The sequence below is a fragment of the Ovis aries genome, chromosome 3, assembly GCF_016772045.2.
Source record: "Ovis aries strain OAR_USU_Benz2616 breed Rambouillet chromosome 3, ARS-UI_Ramb_v3.0, whole genome shotgun sequence".
Classification (NCBI taxonomy): domain Eukaryota; kingdom Metazoa; phylum Chordata; class Mammalia; order Artiodactyla; family Bovidae; genus Ovis; species Ovis aries.
Genome location: NC_056056.1, coordinates 32889762 through 32910017, shown reverse-complemented (window position 1 = coordinate 32910017; position 20256 = coordinate 32889762). Strand labels below are relative to the sequence as shown.

At 37.8% G+C, this 20256-nt stretch overlaps 1 protein-coding gene across 17 annotated transcripts in view; it reads left to right on the top strand.

The window, feature by feature from the left end:
• The window catches only part of DTNB (dystrobrevin beta), a 241823-nt gene that overhangs the window by 122203 nt on the left and 99364 nt on the right, over positions 1-20256 (top strand). For 16 of the 17 annotated variants that reach the window (XM_027966577.2, XM_027966572.2, XM_027966578.2 and 13 more), the window contains exon 9: positions 572-696. In XM_027966577.2, coding sequence (XP_027822378.1) covers positions 572-696 — 125 coding nt within the window. Of the gene's footprint in view, positions 1-571; positions 697-19505; positions 20189-20256 lie in introns of those variants that run through there. The other variant, XM_027966579.2, reaches the window with a different exon arrangement.

Genomic DNA, 20256 nt, shown 5'->3' with positions numbered 1-20256 from the left:
TTCGGCATGTCATGATTTAGAGTCACGGATCTGATGCTGATTGCACTCAACTTGTGTCTGTATCCACGGCCAGCCCCTTAACACCAAATATTCTGTTTCACGTTCATTTGCAGGATAATCTCTTAGTATCTCTGGGGATGTGGGTTGGTCAGTTAACTTGCTAACATTCAAGAGTTATGAGCTCAGCATTCCTATAACCTTTTAGTATTTTAGCCCAGCAAAAATTTCTGACTCTGACCAGGGAATTAACTAGAGCATCTTACCAGAATAATCCAGAAGCAACAAAAGAGGCAGTTCCTGCAAAGGGCACATAGACATATTCAAAAGGAACATTGACACTAACAGGGTAGTGTGACTGCGTAGTGGAAATGAGGGAGTCAGAAACGAAGGGCCACAAATGGCCTTGGAACAGCTGTAGATTCCTTTCTGCAAGGCTCTCTAGCGTTCACCATAATGCAGATTAGCATGTATTTGAAAAGATATTTTCAACAGCTCTTGTCATTAAGTTAACATTCTTTCTTGTTCTTTTGAAAATTCAATTCCTATTTCCTTATTTTCTGCTTTGACACAGAAATCCCCTGCAAAGAAGCTGAGCCATGCAATTAGTAAATCCTTGGGGTGTGTACCCACCAGAGAACCCCCGCATCCTGTTTTTCCTGAGCAACCAGAGAAACCACTTGACCTTGCAAATATAGTGTAAGTATATACCTGGAGCAAGATGTGCATTGTACTGAAATGGATACCTTGCTGAATTCTTTTGGCTCAGAACTGACTACAGCTAACATGAATGTTTAACCTTGTGTTTTTTACTTTACTTTTGGGGATCTTAATACTTCAGGCTTTCAGCACCTTAAATCACCATAATATCTACATGGAAACCTAGCTCCTGAGCCCTGAAGCCTAAGTAATATAGGAATCTCCATCAGAAAATTAACAGATTACGAGCAATTATTATACTGGGTTTAACAAGGGCGCCTTTTGTTATTTGTGTTCTTTTCAGCAGTAGGGATCTTTTCTCTATAACAATTAATGACCACTGAGATTTTAAAGTTAATTTAGACACCATGAAAATGAAAATCAACCTCCTTGTTCTTCTCGTATTGAGAGAAAATTAGAAAACACAGACTGTACAGGGACCAGTTTCATGGAAGACCATTTTTCCATGGGAAGAGGTGGAGGGTGGGGTGGGCATGGTTTTGAAATGATTCATGTGCATTACATTTATTGTGAACTTTATTTCTATTATTATTGCATTGTGATACATAATGAAATAATTACACAGCTCACCATCATTCGGAGTTAATGGGAGCCCTGATCTTATTTTCCTGCACTCAGATCCCTCACATGCACAGTTCACGTAGGGTTTGTGCTCCTATGAGAATCTAATGCTGCTGCTGACCTGGCAGGAGGGAGCTCAGGATGTAAGGCAAGAGATGCGGAGCGGCTGTAAATACAGATGAAGCTTTGCAGGCTCACCTGCCACGCAGCCCAGTTCCTCACAGGCCACGGACCAGTACGAGTCCTAATGGATACCTCCATATCGCTAAATAATGTATTCAGAGCACCATTTCTTGGCTTATCCATTTTGGACATGTTGAATTCCTTCTGTGGTATAGAGGACCAACCTCATTTATAGCTCTGCATATCAACCCCATTCCAGCTTTTCATTATTCTATCACCATTTAAAAAATTATTTACCATTGTAATCTTGAATGTAACTCTTAAACTTCTATTTCTTATAACTTCTTTTGACTTCCACTATGTAACTTCTGTCCACTTCTCCCTTCTTTTGCCTCCTAACTTCTATCATCTATGCCATTACTCTTGTATTGTGAAAGCTAGTAATAGTTCTGTTCTCTCCTGTGATCATGACTAAGTCTTCTGAGATTTATTAAGGGCTCAGTCTAAAAGTTGAAAGCCAAATAACAGCACTTTTGGTTAATTCCATTCATGACAAAGTTGAGCTGGGTGCTGTCATTCTGGGTACCTTTTGTTCAGTTCCAGTGTCACAGTCCCGGTGCCGTTCTCGTTGGAGTTCAGTGGGATCCTCTTTCTTACCATGGATTGCTCGAAAGGTTGCCTCTTGGCTTTATAGCTGGACTGACTTTCTTGTACTGTTTTTGTGGTGGTTTTTCCTTCAATGTTCCATTGTTTTCTACTTCCTGTGGGAAAAAATACACTTTCCTCCCACTGTGTTTCATAGTGGATTTTACCTATTGTGTGTAATCCATTGTTTAATTAAATTTATTAACCTTTTCTCTTTTAGGTTAGTGTTTTTTATTTGAATTAAAAAAAAAAATCTTGCCTGCTCCAACATTGTAGTGATTTTTTTCTCTCTTTTTAAGTTTTAAAGATGTCCCTTTTATATATGTCTTTAATTCATCTGGAACAGATTTTTAGTGTGTAGTGCGATGTCGAATATCCAATTCTCTTTCTCTGCATTTGAATAACTTGTCTCAAGGCCATTTGTTGGATAATCTATTATTTCCCCGCTTAACTACAATGCCATCATTGTCATAAATGAAGTTTCCAAACACGTACATCTGATTTCTGGGCTCTTTATTCTGTTCCTTTGGTCGAAATGTCTATCACTATGCCAATATCATGCTGTCTTAATTACTGTAAGGGATTAAGTCATCTTCTTTTTTTAGGGATGTCTTGTCTATTCTTTGCCCTTTGCTCTTTCATATAAATTTGAGAATCAGCTTATTGAGTCCCTCGTAAAATTTTGATCAGAGATTTATTGACTCTGAAGATCAAATTTGGGAGAACAGACATCTTTACAATATTGTCTTCCATTCCATGAATGCATTATGTCTTCCTACTTATTTGAATATCCTTTTGTGCCATTTAGTAAAGCTGTATGATTTTTCCTCAGAAAGGTCTTGTATATGTTTAATTCGTGTGTACTTTGCACTTGTTGTTGCTGTTGCAAATGGTGCCTTTTTTTCCTACAGTTATTTTGAGATATAATTTAGATGCAATAAAATGCTCCCACTTTAAGTGTACAATTCAGTGGTTTTTGGCAAATGTGTACAGTCATGCACATGGTATCTTTTTTGAATTATGTTTCTTAACAGTCTGTTGCTGGTATATGGAAACACACATTGCTTTTGTGTTTTAATCCGCTGGATAGTCATCTTGCATAACTTGCTTGTAATTCTAGCAATTTGTACTCAGATTCTTTTGGATTTTTCTATAAATAATTATATCACCTGCAAATAATGATTGCATTTTTGCTTCCCTCTCATTCTTTATACTTTCAAATATAATCATACTTTTTTCTTTTCGTTTTATTGTGCTGGCTAGTGCCTCTAGTGCAATATTGTATAGAAGTGGTTTGATAGGCATTCTTGCATTATTAGTAATACCAAAGCTAGTGCTTTCAGCATTCATTTTAGTATGTTCTTTGATGTAGGTTTTTTGTAGAAGCTGTTTATCAGATAAAAGCGGTTCCCTTTTATTCCTATTTTGCTAAGAGTGCTTTCTTTTTGTCATGAAAGATGTCAAATTTTATCAAAGACTTTCTGTATTAATATGATAGCCTGAGTTTCTTTATTCTATTAATATAGTGAATTACATTAATTTTTTAAAAGAACCCTGCATTCCTGGATTAAACATAAGTTGACCCTCCTTTTAATACACTGCTAGATTTCACTTACTAATATTTTGTTTAGATTTTTTCCTATGTTTATGAGTTAAGTTGTCCTGTTATTTCTCTTGATTTTTTGGTTTTGTTTTTAGGATAAAATGTGGCCAGTTTGTTATCTTAGAAAGTCGAGGAGCATTCTCTTTTTTTATTTTTTTGGAAGAGCTTGTTTAAGATTTGAATTATTTCCTCCTTGTTTTTGGTAAAACTCACCAGTGAAGCTATCTGTGCTTAAACCCTTCTTTGTGGAAAGATTTTTTTAACAGTTAATTCCACTTTAAAAAGCAGTTGTAAGACTATTTTCATTTTGTATTCCTTTATGAGTCATTTTGGAACATTTTATAGATGTAGGGATTTATCAATTCCATCTAAATTTTTAAAGTTATTGGCACAAAGTTTAGAATATTTTATCAACAATATTTGTGCTAATATCTTTTTTATCCCTACTCTCACATATTTATTTTTTTTCCTTGAAAAATCTTGCCATAAGTTTATCCAATCTGGTAGGCTTCCAGAAGACCATGTTTTGGTTTTTATTATTCTTTTGTTATATGTATTATACTTAATTTTTTTCATTTATTTGGTATCTTTATTATTTCTTTTGTTAAAGCTTGTTTGGGCTTATTTTGCTTCTCTTTTCCTAACTTATTTTAAGGTATGGTTCTCTTACTCCTGGGCTTCCCTGGGGGCTCCGATGGTAAGGAACCTGCCTGCAGTGCAGGAGACCCGGGTTCCATCCCTGTTTCAGGAAGATCCCCTGGAGACGGGAATGGCCACCCACTCCAGTATTCTTGCCTGGAGAATTCCAAGGACAGAGAAGCCTGGTAGGCTACAGGTCATAGGGTCATAAAGAGTCGGATACAACTGAGTGGCTAACACACTAGCTTACTCATTTCAAGTCCTCCCCCCTTCCCCAATGTAAGCATTTAAGACTATACATTTCTCTTAACACTCCCTGAGTAATGTCCAAATTTTGTTATGTAATTTTTTATTGTTTAGTTATAAATATTTTCTAAGTTGTTAGGATTTCTTCTTTGAGAAGTATAATGAATGTCTTAATTTCCAAATATATGAGGGTTTTCTAGTTGCCTTTTTGTTATTAATTTCTAACTTAATCTCATTTTGGTCTGAAAAATCTTTATTATTCAGTTCTGTCAAATTGTTGAGATATATTTATTTAGTGTAAGATCAAATTGTTATTATGTTCCAAGTTATAAGTATGTATATATCCCCTCTTTCTCAGATTTCTCTCCCATCTAGGTCACTGCAGAGCTCAAATCATCCCATCCCCTGTGAACAGCAGTTCTTACTGCTTGCTGAAATTTAAATTTTCCATTCATTTAGCAGATATTTATTGAGGACCTTCCAGGTACTATGCAAGGTGCAAGCAGGAGTCACACAGTACTTTCTTTATATACAAATAAGTTTGAGTGACAGTGAGGAAACCAGTTTTATAACATAAAACTCCTCTTTTCCTGAGGAAAGAGTTACAAGTATACATAACTCAAAAGATGAGAAAACCGTGAGGGGTGGGCTGCTATGCATTTATAATTGTGATCAGGAAAAAGAAAAGGTTGCTGTTTTGCATGAACGTAGGATGAGGGTAGCTCCTGCATTTAAAAGCTTAAAGTCAGTAAAATATTTATTTGGATAAGATCATGATTATTTTAATCATTGTTTTACTGTATTAATTTAGAAGAGTCTTGTTTTGGACGAAGAATAAGACCATTTTCTTGCACTTCAGGAGTCCTTTACACATTGTAGGTATTATTTTCAAAACAGTTAGATTGTTTATATTTCTTTTACTCCTAATCAGTCATCCTGGTTTGAATGAATGCTGTCTTCCAAGGGGATTGAGAGTTGGGAATAGGATCTAAGGGACTGGATGACCAGTATATTTGAGCCTTTCCCTTGGCCACTAATTAAACATTTTGCAGGTAGGTTCACACTTTATAGTTGTTTCTTACATAGCATGCTTATTTGCTCACAATTTTTGAAAAAGAGAGAGGGGGCATGTTAGAATGCATGTATCTCTATTTCTCCTTCTCAGAGTAGAAAATAAAGTGTCTTACTGAAGTTTTAGTTTAATGGTCAAAGTTTTTTCTGTATGTTTTCTGGCTTTCATTTTATATTTAAAATTAATGTTCTCAGTTCAAAATTATAAAAATACCTGTCAATAAATTTCTTATTCCTATATTTCTTTCCTTTTGTGATGTTGCTGCCATGAGATATTTTGCTAGGAATTTAAGTTTATTTTTTTCAAACAGAGAGCCATTTGTTCCACCCCTATTATTTTCCTGTTGACTGTGTTGCAAGTTTAATTGTGCCTTCCTTTTGACAATTGATACTCACCTTGAAATCTCTGAGAAATAACATTTGTATAAATCACACATTATTCCTAATATATAAAGTAATTCTCTAACAGGATGTCTTTCCCTTATGGCTGGTCTTTATCTTGTTGGTAGGTTAAGAAAGGGTTTGGTGAAGAGTAACATTTACAGTGAAGCCTAAAAGATAAATAGAGATTAGGTACATGGAAGGCAGAGGGAGGAGCATTTCCAGCAGAGGGGGAGCAGGAGAACAGCGAGCAAGAGGAAGGCTGCAGAGGTAGGCAAAGGCCCCCTGAGATTTGACACGTTATCCCAGATTGAAAGGTTGTTTTTTTTTTTCATGGACCAGCTGAGAGATGATGGTGGTTTGGATTGTCATGGTGGTAATGGAGATGGAGAAAAGTTTGTAAACATTAAAAAAAAAAAAACTTAGGTTTTACCATTAAATATTGAGAAATAAAATTAAAACTCTAGTGAAAATTTGGAACAGAAATTGAGATTAAGTTTATTTTAATGTTAATTGCATATGTTTTATTGTTGGCATAGGATAGAGATTCTCACATGATCACAAGTTTGAGATTGAAGATTGGATATTTATTGAGCACCCAGTGTTCCGAGCTCTTTGTTCACCTCTTTCATGTACTTTACTTCATTTAACCCTCACAGCAACCTTTGCAGTACATATGGCACTAACCTGTTACATATAAGTAAACAGAGTCAGGGAGGTTGTGTGACCTGCCCGACATCACACAATGGCCAAGTGCTGGAGTTGGGACTAAAATCTGGGGCTCTGGAACTCCTTGCCTCCTCTTCTTTCCTAGTTTTCTAACATGCTGACCTAGTAAGAAATTGTTACTGTAGAAACATGGTAATCGACCCATTATTTGAACCCGGTGGTTAGGTTTAGAATCAAGAAAGAACGTTGAGTAGCTGTAACTAGGTTGGCTGGAAAATAGAAGGGAGGCAGTGCAATGTGACAGAAGGAAAACTACACCAAAACTCAAGAGACATCGGGTTACTTTTCTGTAAACTGGTGATAACAAAACTCATCTTAATTATCTCAGGATATTGTTCAAGGATAATGTGTCTGAAAGTGCTTCCAAGAGGTTCAGTTCAGTTCAGTCGCTCAGTCATGTCTAACTCTTTGCAACCCCATGAATCGCAGCACGCCAGGCCTCCCTGTCCATCACCATCTCCAGGAGTTCACTCAGACCCACATCCATCGAGTCAGTGATGCCATCCAGCCATCTCATCCTCTGTCGTCCCCTTCTCCTCTGCCTCCAATCCCTCCCAGCATCAGAGTCTTTTCCAGCTAGTCAGCTCTTCGCATGAGGTGGACAAAGGATTGGAGTTTCAGCTTCAGCATCAGTCCTTCCAAAGAACACCCAGGACTGATCTCCTTCAGGATGGACTGGTGGATCTCCTTGCAGTCCAAGGGACTCTCAAGAGTCTTCTCCAACACCACAGTTCAAAAGCATCAATTCTTCGGCTCTCAGCCTTCTTCACAGTCCAACTCTCACATCCATACATGACTACTGGAAAAATCATAGCCTTGATTAGATGGACCTTTGTTGGCAAAGTAATGTCTCTGCTTTTGAATATACTATCTAGGTTGGTCATAACTTCCCTTCCAAGGAGTAAGCGTCTTTTAATTTCATGGCTGCAATCACCATCTGCAGTGATTTTGGAGCCCAAAAAAATAAAGTCTAACACTGTTTCTACTGTTTCCCCATCAATTTCCCATGAAGTGTTGGGACCAGATGCCATGATCTTCGTTTTCTGAATGTTGAACTTTAAGCCAACTTTTTCATTCTCCTCTTTCACTTCATCAAGAGGCTTTTTAGTTCCTCTTCACTTTCTGCCATAAGGGTGGTGTCATCTGCATATCTGAGGTTATTGATATTTCTCCCGGCAGTCTTGATTCCAGCTTGTGCTTCTTCCAGTCCAGCGTTTCTCATGATGTACTCTGCATATAAGTTAGATAAGCAGGGTGACAATATACAGCCTTGATGTACTCCTTTTCCTATTTGGAACCAGTCTGTTGTTCCATGTCCAGTTCAAACTGTTGCTTCCTGACCTGCATACAGATTTCTCAAGAGGCAGGTCAGGTTGTCTGGTATTCCCATCCCTTTCAGAATTTTCCACAGTTTATTGTGATCCACACAGTCAAAGGCTTTGGCATAGTCAATAAAGCAAAAATAGATGTTTTTCTGGAACTATCTTGCTTTTTCGATGATCCAGCGGATGTTGACAATTTGATCTCTGGTTCCTCTAAGAGGTTAGGATGCTGTAAATACTGTATTCTAAACTTTCAGAATAAAGTAGGTCTTGTTATAGAAATGTACATTCCACAAAGCCTGGAGCAGTCGTCTTTGTTTTCACTGAGTTCTCAGTGCCTAAAATAGTGCCTGGAACATGGTAGGCGTTTAAAATACATTGAATTCCTGTGTGACATTAAACATCTACGCCTTGCCCCTTCTGTTTGTTTTTCCTTCAGTAAATAGCATAGGTCACATACCTGCAGTTCCCAAGACTTCCACTAGATGTCAGGCATATTTCCTCCATGGGGCCATTGTATTTCTTTTCTGGCGAGTTGAGAATATTAAGTAAACAATATTTTTCAAATAAATCTCAAACAAACAATTTATTTATCATTAGCACAGTAGCAAGTTTCCTTCTAAGTCTTTGAGAGAAATTAGTTGTTTCTTTTGGTCAGAACATTTTTGTGAAACTTCTAGTCCTTGATGTCTCATAAACTTTGTGCTAGCCTAATTCAAGCAGTTGGCTGATGCTTAGCATCTAATTATCTAACCACATAATTCTTATATCTAATTTCTTTAATTAGTAGTTCATCACCATTACATTTGAGTTTGTGGTTATTTGTTTCTGAGAGAAAGCAAGACTTCTGATGTTGGCTTGGTAGGTTTGTTCTAAATTCCAGCAGGGAAGGGCAGGACTGGTGTCCCACTGGATAACCTGTGACTAATCTGTTGTCTTAAACAGCAGTCTGCAGACTACAGCCCACAGGCTAAATCTAGCCTGTCATCTGTTTTTTTATGGCCCATGCTTTTTTAAGAATTTTTAAAAAATATTTTTGAATGAATATTGAAGAGAAATAAAAAGAAGAATATTTTGTGAAAGTTATATGAAATTCAAATTTCAGTGTCCATAAATAAACTTTTATTGGGACACAGCCATGCTAATTCATTTTGTTGTTGTTGTTTAGTCGTTAAATCATGTCCAACTGTTTTCAACCCCATGAACTGTAGCCCTCCAGGCTCCTCTGTCCATACATTTCCCAAGCAAGAATACTGGAGTGGGCTGCCATTTCCTTCTCCAAGGGATCCTCCTGACCCAGGGGTCGAACCCATGTCTCCTGCGCCTTCTGGATTGGCAGGCAGATTCTCTATACTGAGCCACCAGGGAAGCCCACTAATTAATTCATTTACGAATCGTCTATGGCTGCTTTCAGGCTACAGTGACAAAACTGAGTCTCTGTGACTGAAATCGGATGACCCTCAAGCCTAACAATACCTTTTATCTGGCTCTGCACAGAAAAAAATTGCCAACTGCTACTCTTAAAGAAGAGTTGATAAAAACTGCAAATTTAGGGCAGTTTGTGCTTCTTGTTTTTCTTTTTTTCTGCAGGCTCATTATATTCTTTGGTTTGATGGTCCAGGTTTTTTTTTCCCACCCAAGTGTAAAGGTTAATTTGGTAACGTCTTCTGTTAAAGCATTTGAATAAAGTGTGTTACCTAGAAACCAGTCTACCTTTTTACTGTTTCTTGCTATCTATATATATATAAATATGTAGCAGGTTTAGAACAGCTAAACCAACCAATTTTCTCCACACCCCATGAAAATGAAACTAACCTAGACAATTAAAAAAACTGCTAGATTTTAATTAAAATAACACTTCACTATGGCTCTTAATTCCTATTTTAACCCCTCTTCTGTTTAATAGTGACTTAGACTATCTATACGAACATTACCTTGGTTTAATCAAGCCTGTCCTCTGATGTTTATTTTCTATACATAGTCTGTTCTTATATTGAATCTATCCTTGTATTCATATACCGGTCATAGCTTATTTTTTTGTTGCCATTTTTTGGTTTTTTTTTTGAAGTTTAGACAACTATGCATCAAACATCTGGTGCTTTCAGTGTTTGCAAACATTTTAGTATAATGTGAGAGTTCTGCCAGTTTTGTTCTTATTCTTAGTGACTTTAAGTAGATTAGTACAAATTCACCAGACCAGGGATAATATAAGACTATCTGTAACCCTATGAAAAAAACCAAGTCTAACTTCTTATTTATGTTGTGTAGTTTTAAGCACATATTTCTGACACTTCTTTTACAATGATGGATGAATTTGGAATTGAAATGACTTTTGTGACAGGGGTGCTTCTGGCTAACTGTCCTGTGCCGAACCAAATGCTTCAGTGTTTACAACTTTTTTTAATGAGCCAAATTTGGTTTTTTTCAATGAGAGTTATTAACTGCCTTTGCTATATTCCAAAATAAGCTGTAGAATTTATGATATTGATAAATTGATCTAGATTGAAATCACTTTCTTCCACAAGTATTTGCTGAATGTGAATTGTGAGTGGTGCTCTGTGCTTGGTGCTGGGAGAGTCTTATTTGAGGAAAAGCATCCTGGCAAGAGGATGCTTTATAGATTCCTAGGTGAATCTGATGTTCTGTTCACTTGAATATCATCAGATCATTCTGGGTATCTTCGTCTCCTGAGGCTGAACCTATTTGGGAGGTTATAATTTTGAGCCGTTTCCAACATGCAAGTCTTATATTTTGGCTCTTAGATCATAGTTCATCTGGTATTAATTGTCTTGCATTTTGCTGTAATGGTTTGGAAAAAAATCTAGGCATGGTGATGTAATCTGCTCCAAAGTGGGCCATCAGACACCTAAAATTTCAGGTCTCTCTACTTTGACCTTTTCAGAAAAGAAAAAGCTGGGTTTTATTCGATTTAGATAGCCTAGAATGTGAAGGCGCCTATGGTTCTCAGGTCACAGCTCATCTGACACTAATTCTGTCTTGCATTTTGCTGGGATGAGTTTGAAAGCCAAGCAGCTGAGGAACACCAGATTCTCTCTGCCCCTTGAGCTTCGCTCATTTCTGGTTTTGGTGTTGTCTGTTTGGCTCCATTTCAGGCTAAATGTCCCAGGTTATCTTTCTCTTCTGGGCTTTGGGTCGCTGGCCCTGGAAGTATCTCTCTTCAGAGAAGAAATAGGCAGCACAGAGAGCATTGGTACCAAGGGTCACGTGTCATGTAAGTTAGTCCCGGAAATAGGATAAAGTGTTTGCCTGAGCCTCAGTGTGTGTGTGTGTGTGTGTGTGTTTTGGGGACGGAAGGTCTTGCATATACTCACAAACCCACACATGTGAGTATATATGTGTACTTCCTGTGTGTGTGTGATAGACAGGCATGGTCACATGAATAGCAAATGTGGCGATTGACTATGATGCAGTAAGGAGAAATAGCTTTATTTAATACAACAATACTCAAGGTTTAATCCTACGAGGATAATCACTTATAAGTGGTTGTGACTTTGACCTGCTCAGTTTCACCCATCCCTTGGGATTTTTCTCACTCTGTTTACCACTGTACTGCCATAAAATCCTCTGTTTTTAAACTCTAACATTGCCCAAGTACAATCCATCAGTTTTCTTTTTTTCATTATGGTAAAATATAGGTGACATAAAATTTACCATCTTAACCACTTTTCAGTGCATGACTCAGTACTGTTAACTACATTTACATTATTGTGAAGCAGATCTCCAGAACTTTCTCGACTTGCAAATCTGAAACAACATATCCATTAAACATCAACTCCTCTTTCATCAAGAGCCTCTGGTTCCTGTGAATCTGAGTACCTTAGATATCTGGGTACCTCATAGAAGTAGAATCATACACCATCTGCCTTTATGTGACTGTCTTATTTCATATAGCGTGACGTCCTCATGGTTCATCCATGTTGTAACATGTGTCAGGATCTCCTTCCTTTTTAAGGCTGAATACTGTTCCATTGTGCGTATATACCAAATTTTGTTTGTTCATTCCTTTGCCAACAGATATTTGGGTTTCTTCTACCTTTTGGCTGTTCTGATTAACGCCATGAAGATGGGTGTATAAATATGTCTTTGAGACCCTGCTTTCAGTTCTTTGGGTTATATATCCAGAGGTGGGATTGCTAGATGATATGGTAATTCTGTGTTTAATTTTTGAGGAATCTGTCCATACTGTTTTCCATAGTAGCTGCACCATTTTACAATCCCGTGAGCAAAGTATGAGGGTTCCAATTTCTCCACATCCTCATCCACACTGCTTATTTTTGGGGGTAGTTTTTTTTTTTTTTAAGTTAGCCTAATGGGTATGAGGTAATAGAATATTGTGGTTTTGATTTGATTTTTTTTTAACAATTTTATTGAGGTATAATTTACATGTCATGAAAGTCACCCACTGTGACAGTTAAATGATTTTTAGTAAATGAATAGAGTTTTGCACCCAACACCACCATCCAGTTTTAGAACATTTTCATAATCTGAAAAAGTTTCCTTACACCCGTTTGTAGTCAATCCCAGCTGCCACCTGTAGCCCCAAGGTAGCCACTGATATACTTCCTGTTTATACAGTTTTGCCTTTTCTAGAAATTTTATATGAACAGAATCATGTGTAGTTTTCTATCTGTGGTTTCTTTCACTTAACATAATATTTTTGAGGCTTATCAATATTGTAGCAAGTATCAGTGTTTACACATTTTCAGTATAAACTGAAATACTCCATTATATTATGAATATACCACGTTTCATTTATCCTTTCACCTGTTGATGGATGCTTGGCTCATTTACAGTTTTTGACTCTTATGAATAATCCCGCTCTGAACATCTGTGTCTTTGTGTGGACATATGTTTTCATATGTCTCTTGGGTAGATACCTAGGAGTACAATGGCTGGGTCATGCAGGGTAAGCATATGTTTAACATTTTAAGAAACTGCTGAACTGTTTTTGAAAGTGACTGTACCTGTTACAGTCCCACCAGCATATCTGAGAGCTCCAGTGTCTCCACAGTCTTACCAGTGCACTGGGTAGATTGTCAATCTTTTGAATTTATAGCCATCCTAGGCAGTGAGTTGTGGTACCTTATTGTGGTTTTAATTTGCATTTCCCCAATGACTAATGATGTTGAACACCTTTTCATGTACTAATAAACTGTTCATATATTTTCTTTCTATAATTATCTATTTATATCTTTCACCATTTAAAAGGATTATTTAAATAATCTTTTTTTAGGGTAGTTTTAGATTTACAGAAATGTAGCTAAGGTAGGACGAGTTACCATATACCCTGGGCACAATTCCTGTTAGCATTTTACAAATGAACCAATATATATTATTATTATTATTATTAATTGAATTCCATGCTTTATTGGGATTTCATTAGTCTTTTTTTTCCTAGTGACCTTTTTCTGTTCCCGGTTTCCATCCAGGGTACCATTACATTTATTCCCCATGCCTCCTTAGGCTCCTCCGGTCTGTGACAGTTTCTCTCACTCATTTAATAACTGGTTGGTTTGTTGTCTTCTTAGGAGTTTTCAGAGTTCCTTGGAGAAGGAACTGGCAAACCACTCCAGTACTCTTGCCTGGAAAATCCCATGGATGGAGGAGCCTGGGAGGCTGCAGTCCATGGGATCGCAAAGAGTCGGGCACGACTGAGCGACTTCACTGGCACTGTAGCTTACTCATTATTCAAACTGTCCCCAGCAAATAAGTGTAACTTGAGTTAAAATAGATAAATAACCAGAGTTCCTTATATATACTGGACACAAGTTCTCTGTCAGATATGTAATCTGCAGGTAATTTTTTCCAGTCTGTCTTATCTTTTCATTTCCTTAACAATCTTTTGAAAAGCAAACATTTTCATTTTAAAGGAGGTCACTTTATCAATTTTTTTCTTTTATGGATTATTCTTCTGTCATATCTAGGAAACCTTTGCCTAACCCAGGAACACAATGATTTTCTCATATGTTTTCATCTAGAAGTTTTATAGTTTCAGTTCAGTTCAGCTCAGTTGCTCAGTCATGTCCCACTCCTTGTGACCCCATGAATCACAACACGCCAGGCCTCCCTGTCCATCACCAGCTCCCGGAGTTCACTCAAACTCATGTCCATCGAGTTGGTGATGCCATCCAGCCATCTCATCCTCTGTCGTCCCCTTCTCCTCCTGCCCCCAATCCCTTCTAGCATCAGGGTCTTTTCAGATGAGTCAACTTTTCACATGAGGTGGCCAAAGTATTGGAGTTTCAGCTTTAGCATCAGGCCTTCCAAAGAACACCCAGGAGTGATCTCCTTTAGGATGGACCGTTGGACCTCCTTGCAGTCCAAGGGACTCTCAAGAGTCTTCTCCAACACCACAGTTCAAAAGCATCCATTCTTCGGTGCCCAGCTTTCTTCACAGTCCAACTCTCACATCCATACATGACCACTGGAAAAACCATAGCCTTGACTAGGTGGACCTTTGTTGGCAAAGTAATGTCTCTGCAATTGTAGATCCTTTTAAATTTCAGGATACAGCTGTCATTTTTAACCAAAAATCCTGCTGAGATTTTGTTTGGGAGTCCATTAAATCTGTCGATCGGTTTTCTTCCTCTGTTTCCCTTCTCCCCACACTCACCCCTCTCTCCCTAGACCTTTTATTTGTTGGCTGGTAGGTTTTGTGTTTTTTTTTGTTGTTGTTGTTCTCTTCTGTGTTTGCTTTTGAGTGGCTAATCTTGTCCAGAACACACTTACTTTATGTGTTTAACAAATCCTTAACAGTGCCCACAACCATAGGTATGGTCCCTTTGGTTCAGTTCACTTTCACCTCCTGATTTAATGCTAATGTTAATGAAAAATCCTTTTGAGATTGTTTTTTTAAGATATGAGTTTTTTGTATAAATGTTTAGTGCAAATCACCTGTTTCTGAAAGGGTGTTAGATGTTTGTAAATAAAATTCAGAACTCTAAGAATCTATGAGTTGGTTTCTGATTATATCTGTTCTATAATGTGGGCTTCCCTTGTGGCTCAGCTGGTAAAGAATCCACCTACAATGCAGGAGACCTGGGTTTGATCCCTGGGTTGGGAAGATCCCCTGGAGAAGGGGAAGGCTACCCACTCCTTTATTGTGGCCTAAAGAATCCCATGGGCTGTATGTGTATAGTCCATGGGGTCACAAAGAGTTGGACATGACTGAGTGACTTTCACTTTTACTTTGCATAATGTAACCCAGTTCTTGTTTGTTTGTCCTTGTCTCTTCAGTGACTTCCCATGACACTTAAAAGCCAAAGTCTGTCCAGTGGTCTACAAGGTCCCATAAGCTCTGGCTTCTGGCAGCCTCCTTGACTTGATTTCCAACCACTTTCCCGTTGGGCTCTGTACTTTCTTCTTACTCGGGTTTTGTTGTTCCTTGAAAATGCCACGTATGAGCCTGCCGTACTTTGCAGCTGCTGTCTTGTTTGCCCAGAATGCTCCTCGTCCTGATGTTCACACGTCTCATTCCTTTACTTAATTCAGATCTCTCCTTAGATGTGAGCTCCTCAGAGAGACTCATCCTGACTGTCTCTACAGTAGCACCACCATCACTCTCTCCCGTGGCCTCGTTCTGGTTTCCTCGTGACACTGTTATGTGACGTTATACATTTTTGTATTTGTTTATAATCTATACTCCATTAGATGGTAAGCCCTTTGAAAACAAAAGCTTTATTTTGTTTCCTGCCATATCTAAGGGTATAGAATGGGCCTGGCAAATAGCAGACCTTAAGTAGATAATTGTGGAATGAACAAATGCATGTGTATAAGCTCACAACTTACTAATAGCAGTGATCTCATGAAGCATTCAGGCTATACAAAAAATTATATCAGTATGTGAGGATGAGGCAGGTCTTTTTCTTGTGTTTTTAACGGAGCTAGAGCTAATAATATCAACATTTTGGGGTTGGAATCCATGATCCTCCAATTCATTATGATTACTAAGAGATCCTTGAAAAGTAATAATTCTTATTAATACTGGGGAAATCTGCTTTTCTTTGAGATTCATGTCTCCCCTAGCTAAACCTGGGGTACACTTGTAGCATAATTTCTTGCAGAGTTTGAGCCTCAGAAGTTTATTTCCCTGAGTTGAATTTCTTAATAGAATGTATATACTGTGATCTGCTTGCAGTTTAGGATAATTTGAATGTTTCTTAGGTCCTTTATAGGTCTTGTCCACTTTTGACTACTGCCTGTGTTTAGCACCTATTAAATTAGCCCTTTACCATTCTCCGTAAACCTCAACTCTGTGTACAGTTGATAAATCAATCTTCTCAAATATGCCTTTGTCATATTTCTTCCGTATTTTAAAATCTACGAAACTCCACTGCCTATAGATTTAAGGCGGCACTCCTCAAGCTGGAATTCAAGGCTCTGTGTAATCGGGACCCACCTTACTTTTGAATCTTATCTTCTACTGCTGAATTATGCAGGATAAAACCTCCACCTTGGCCAGGCCTCCTTCCCAAGCCACAAGGGAAGTAGGCCTCTTTCCTACTGTTTAAAATTTTTATCTCTTCCCATATCTCTGAGCTGGCTCAGGATGTCCTAGCCCAATAACCCCTTTTCCTGAATGCCCTTCTTGCCCCTTCCAAACTTTCCACACTTTGTATATCTATGGGCCAAACTTGAATTCTGCTCCATTCATGAAACCTTTGAACCACAGAGGCAGCTAACTCATATGAATCTCTTCTTTCCTTACTTAAATCTTTTTTCTTTTAACATGATCTTTTATTGAGGTATAGTTGATTCACAATATTAGTTCCAGGTATATGACATGGTAATAGTTTAGTCACTTAAGTTGTGTCTGTCTCTTTGTGACCCTCTGGACCGTGGCCCACCAGGCTCCTCTGTCCATGGGATTTCCCAGGCAAGAATACTGGAGTGGGTTGCCATTTCCTTCTCCAGGCTTAATTAGGGTCTTTTAGCTCTTGTTTTTTGTGTGTGTAATTTTGTTTTGCTTCTTTGTTTTCTATCTTTTGGGCTATCTTAGTTTCCCAACCAAGTGTTGAACCCGTGCATTGGAATCACAGAGTCTTAACCACTGGACCTCCAGGAAATTTCCAGCTTTTGTCATTTTATTAGTCATTTGGGCACATGGTAAAGTGCTCTCTCCTTTAAAGATTTCTTGAGTATGAATTGAACCTGGATTTCTTGAAGATCATAAACACCTCCTTTACACCATCAACTTCTTAAGGTCTAGGATTGTATACCCTTAGTACCTGGCATACTCCAGTGTTGGGGGCACTGACTCTACTGATGTGTTGTGCTTTTGGAGTACAGGGCCCAGTTGTAAATTAAAATTAAATTAGGTTAAATTTGAGAAGTTTCTTGTCTGTCTCTGATTCAGAATCACATTGTCAGACCTTACTTGTTTATCTGACATGACTTTGATAAGATCTTACTGAAACTTTGGAAGGCAATTAAAGTTTACTCAGATTGTAAAAATCTATAATTTTTTATTAGCTTTTGGAGACAGGTTCTTATTTTACCACTTAAAATAATCTTAGAGATCAAGATAAGGTTAAAGACATGTTCTCTTTGGTTAAAAGGACCTTTCTTTTAACCCTCATCAAAATGTCTACAAACAATAAATGCTGCAGAGAGGGTGGAGAAGAGGAACGCGCTTACACTGTTGGTGGAATGTAAATTGATACAGCCACTATGGAAGACAGTATGGAGATTCCTTAAAATACTAGGAATAAAACCACCATGTGACCCAGCAATCCCACTCCTAGGCATATACCTTGAAAGAAAAAGGAAAGTGAAGTCGCCCAGTCGTGTCCAACTCTTTGTGACCCCATGGACTAGTAGCCTACCAGGCTCCTCCCTCCATGGGATTCTCCAGGCAAGAGTACTGGAGTGAGTTGCCATTTCCTTCTCCAGGGGATCTTCCCAACCCAGGGATCGAACCCGGGTCTCCCTCATTCCAGGCAGACGCTTTAACCTCTGAGCCAGCGGGGAAGCCCTTGAGGAAACCAAAATTGAAAGAGAAACATGTACATCAACAGATGAATGGATAAAGAAGTTGTGGTACATATACACAATGGAATATTACTCAGCCATAAAAAGGAATGCATTTGAATCAGTTCTAATGAGGTAATGAACCTAGAACCTATTATAGAGAGTGAAGTGAGTCAGAAAGAGAAAGATAAATACCGTATTTTATATGCATATATACGGAATCTAGAAAAATGGTACTAAAGAATTTATTTACAGGGTAGCAGTGGAGAAACAGACATAGAGAATAGACTTATGGACATGGGGAGGGGGAGGAGAGGGTGAGATGTATGGAAAGAGTAACGTGGAAACTTACATTACCATATGTAAAATAGATAGCCAACGGGGATTTGCTGTATGGCTCAGGGAACTCAAACAGAGGCTCTGTATCAACCTAGAGGGGTGGGATGGGGAGGGAGATGGGAGGGAGTTTCAAAAGGGAGAGGATATATGAATACCTATGGCTGATTCATATTCAAAAAGGGGGGAATGTATGTATACCTATGGCTGTTTCACAGAGAAGGCAATGGCAACCCATTCCAGTACTCTTGCCTGGCAAATCCCATGGACGGAGGAGCCTAGTAGGCTGCAGTCCATGGGGTTGCTAAGAGTCGGACACGACTGAGCGACTTCACTTTCACTTTTCACTTTCATGCATTGGAGAAGGACATGGCAACCCACTCCAGTGTTCTTGCCTGGAGAATTCCAGGGACGGGGGAGCCTGGTGGGCTGCCGTCTATGGGGTTACACAGAGTTGGACACAACTGAAGTGACTTAGCAGCAGCAGCAGCATGGCTGATTCATGTTGAGGTTTGACAGAGAACAGCAAAATTCTGTAAAGGAATTACCCTTCAATAAAAAATAAATAAACGTAAAAAAAAGAAAAAAAGAATGAGAGAGGTGGCCTCATTACAGATTCTACATAATTAAAAGATATCCATAATATTTCCTTCATCACTATATAAAGAAATTCAACAGCTTAGATGCAGTGGAAAAATTTTCTGAAGACAAAAACTACCAAATTTCATTCAACCTTCATAACCCCGTATGTTTTATAGAATTGATCATTAACAAACCATCCTTCAAAGAAAACTCCAGGTCTGTATCACTTCACTGGTGAATTATACCAAAGTTTTAAGAAGAAACACCAGCTCTACACAAATTCTTAGAAATGAAAAAGAGAGACTACTTCTCAACTCATTGAGATCATCACTGCCTGATTCTATAACTAGACAAAAATATTACAGGAAAAGAAAACCACTGTCTATATGTCATTATTACATATTTAAGTCCTGAGCACAATTTTAATGAAGCAAATGCAGTCATAGATAAATACAACATGATCAAGTGGAGTTTATCTAGGACTGCCAGCTGATTTAATCTTCAAAGAGCAATCAATATAATTCAGATTAATATCATTTAAAATTATATAATCATTTCAGGAAGTGAAGAAAAAGCACTGGAGAAAATCCATCATTCATTCCTGATAAGAATTTTCTGAAAATGAAGAATAAAAGAAAACATCTTCACCATGAATGACTTCTAGGAAAGACCTACGATAACGTTGTCCTTAATGGCAATGTCTGAATGGCAAATGTCTGAATGCTTTGATCATTGATATAAAAAATAAGACAGATGTGTCTACACTTACCACTTAAACATTGTACTCAATGTTCTTGCTTCCAGGACAGTACAGCAAAATATAAAGCAAAAAAAAGTAAAAAAAAAAAAAAAACTGTTCTTTTTTTGTCTCACTGATTTTTTCTTTTTAGATAATTTAATGGGATCATTTTAAGGGTAAAATTGAATACATTGTCTCCAAACCTGAATTTAAGAAAATATTCTGTTAATTTGTATTGAAGATTCTTTGTCATTGGTTTTTCACTTTTTTAGTAGAATTCTTTTTGGAATGTAAGTGACTTCTTTATTCTCTTTAGCCATTTCTTCCAAGCTGTCACCACCTCATGTTTAATTTTGTATAAGCCCAGCTGTTATTTTTCACTCATTTCCTGTGTCCAGTTTATTACAAGAAATACATCTTGTTAAGAGCTTCTCCATAGATTATTTTGAAATGAATATTTAGTGTCTTCATTTTGAGAAACTGATTAAACTACCATTGATGTTATCTGTCTGAACTCAGTCTTTAAATCTAGAACTGATAGAACATGTAGGGATACAATTGTTGCTGACACA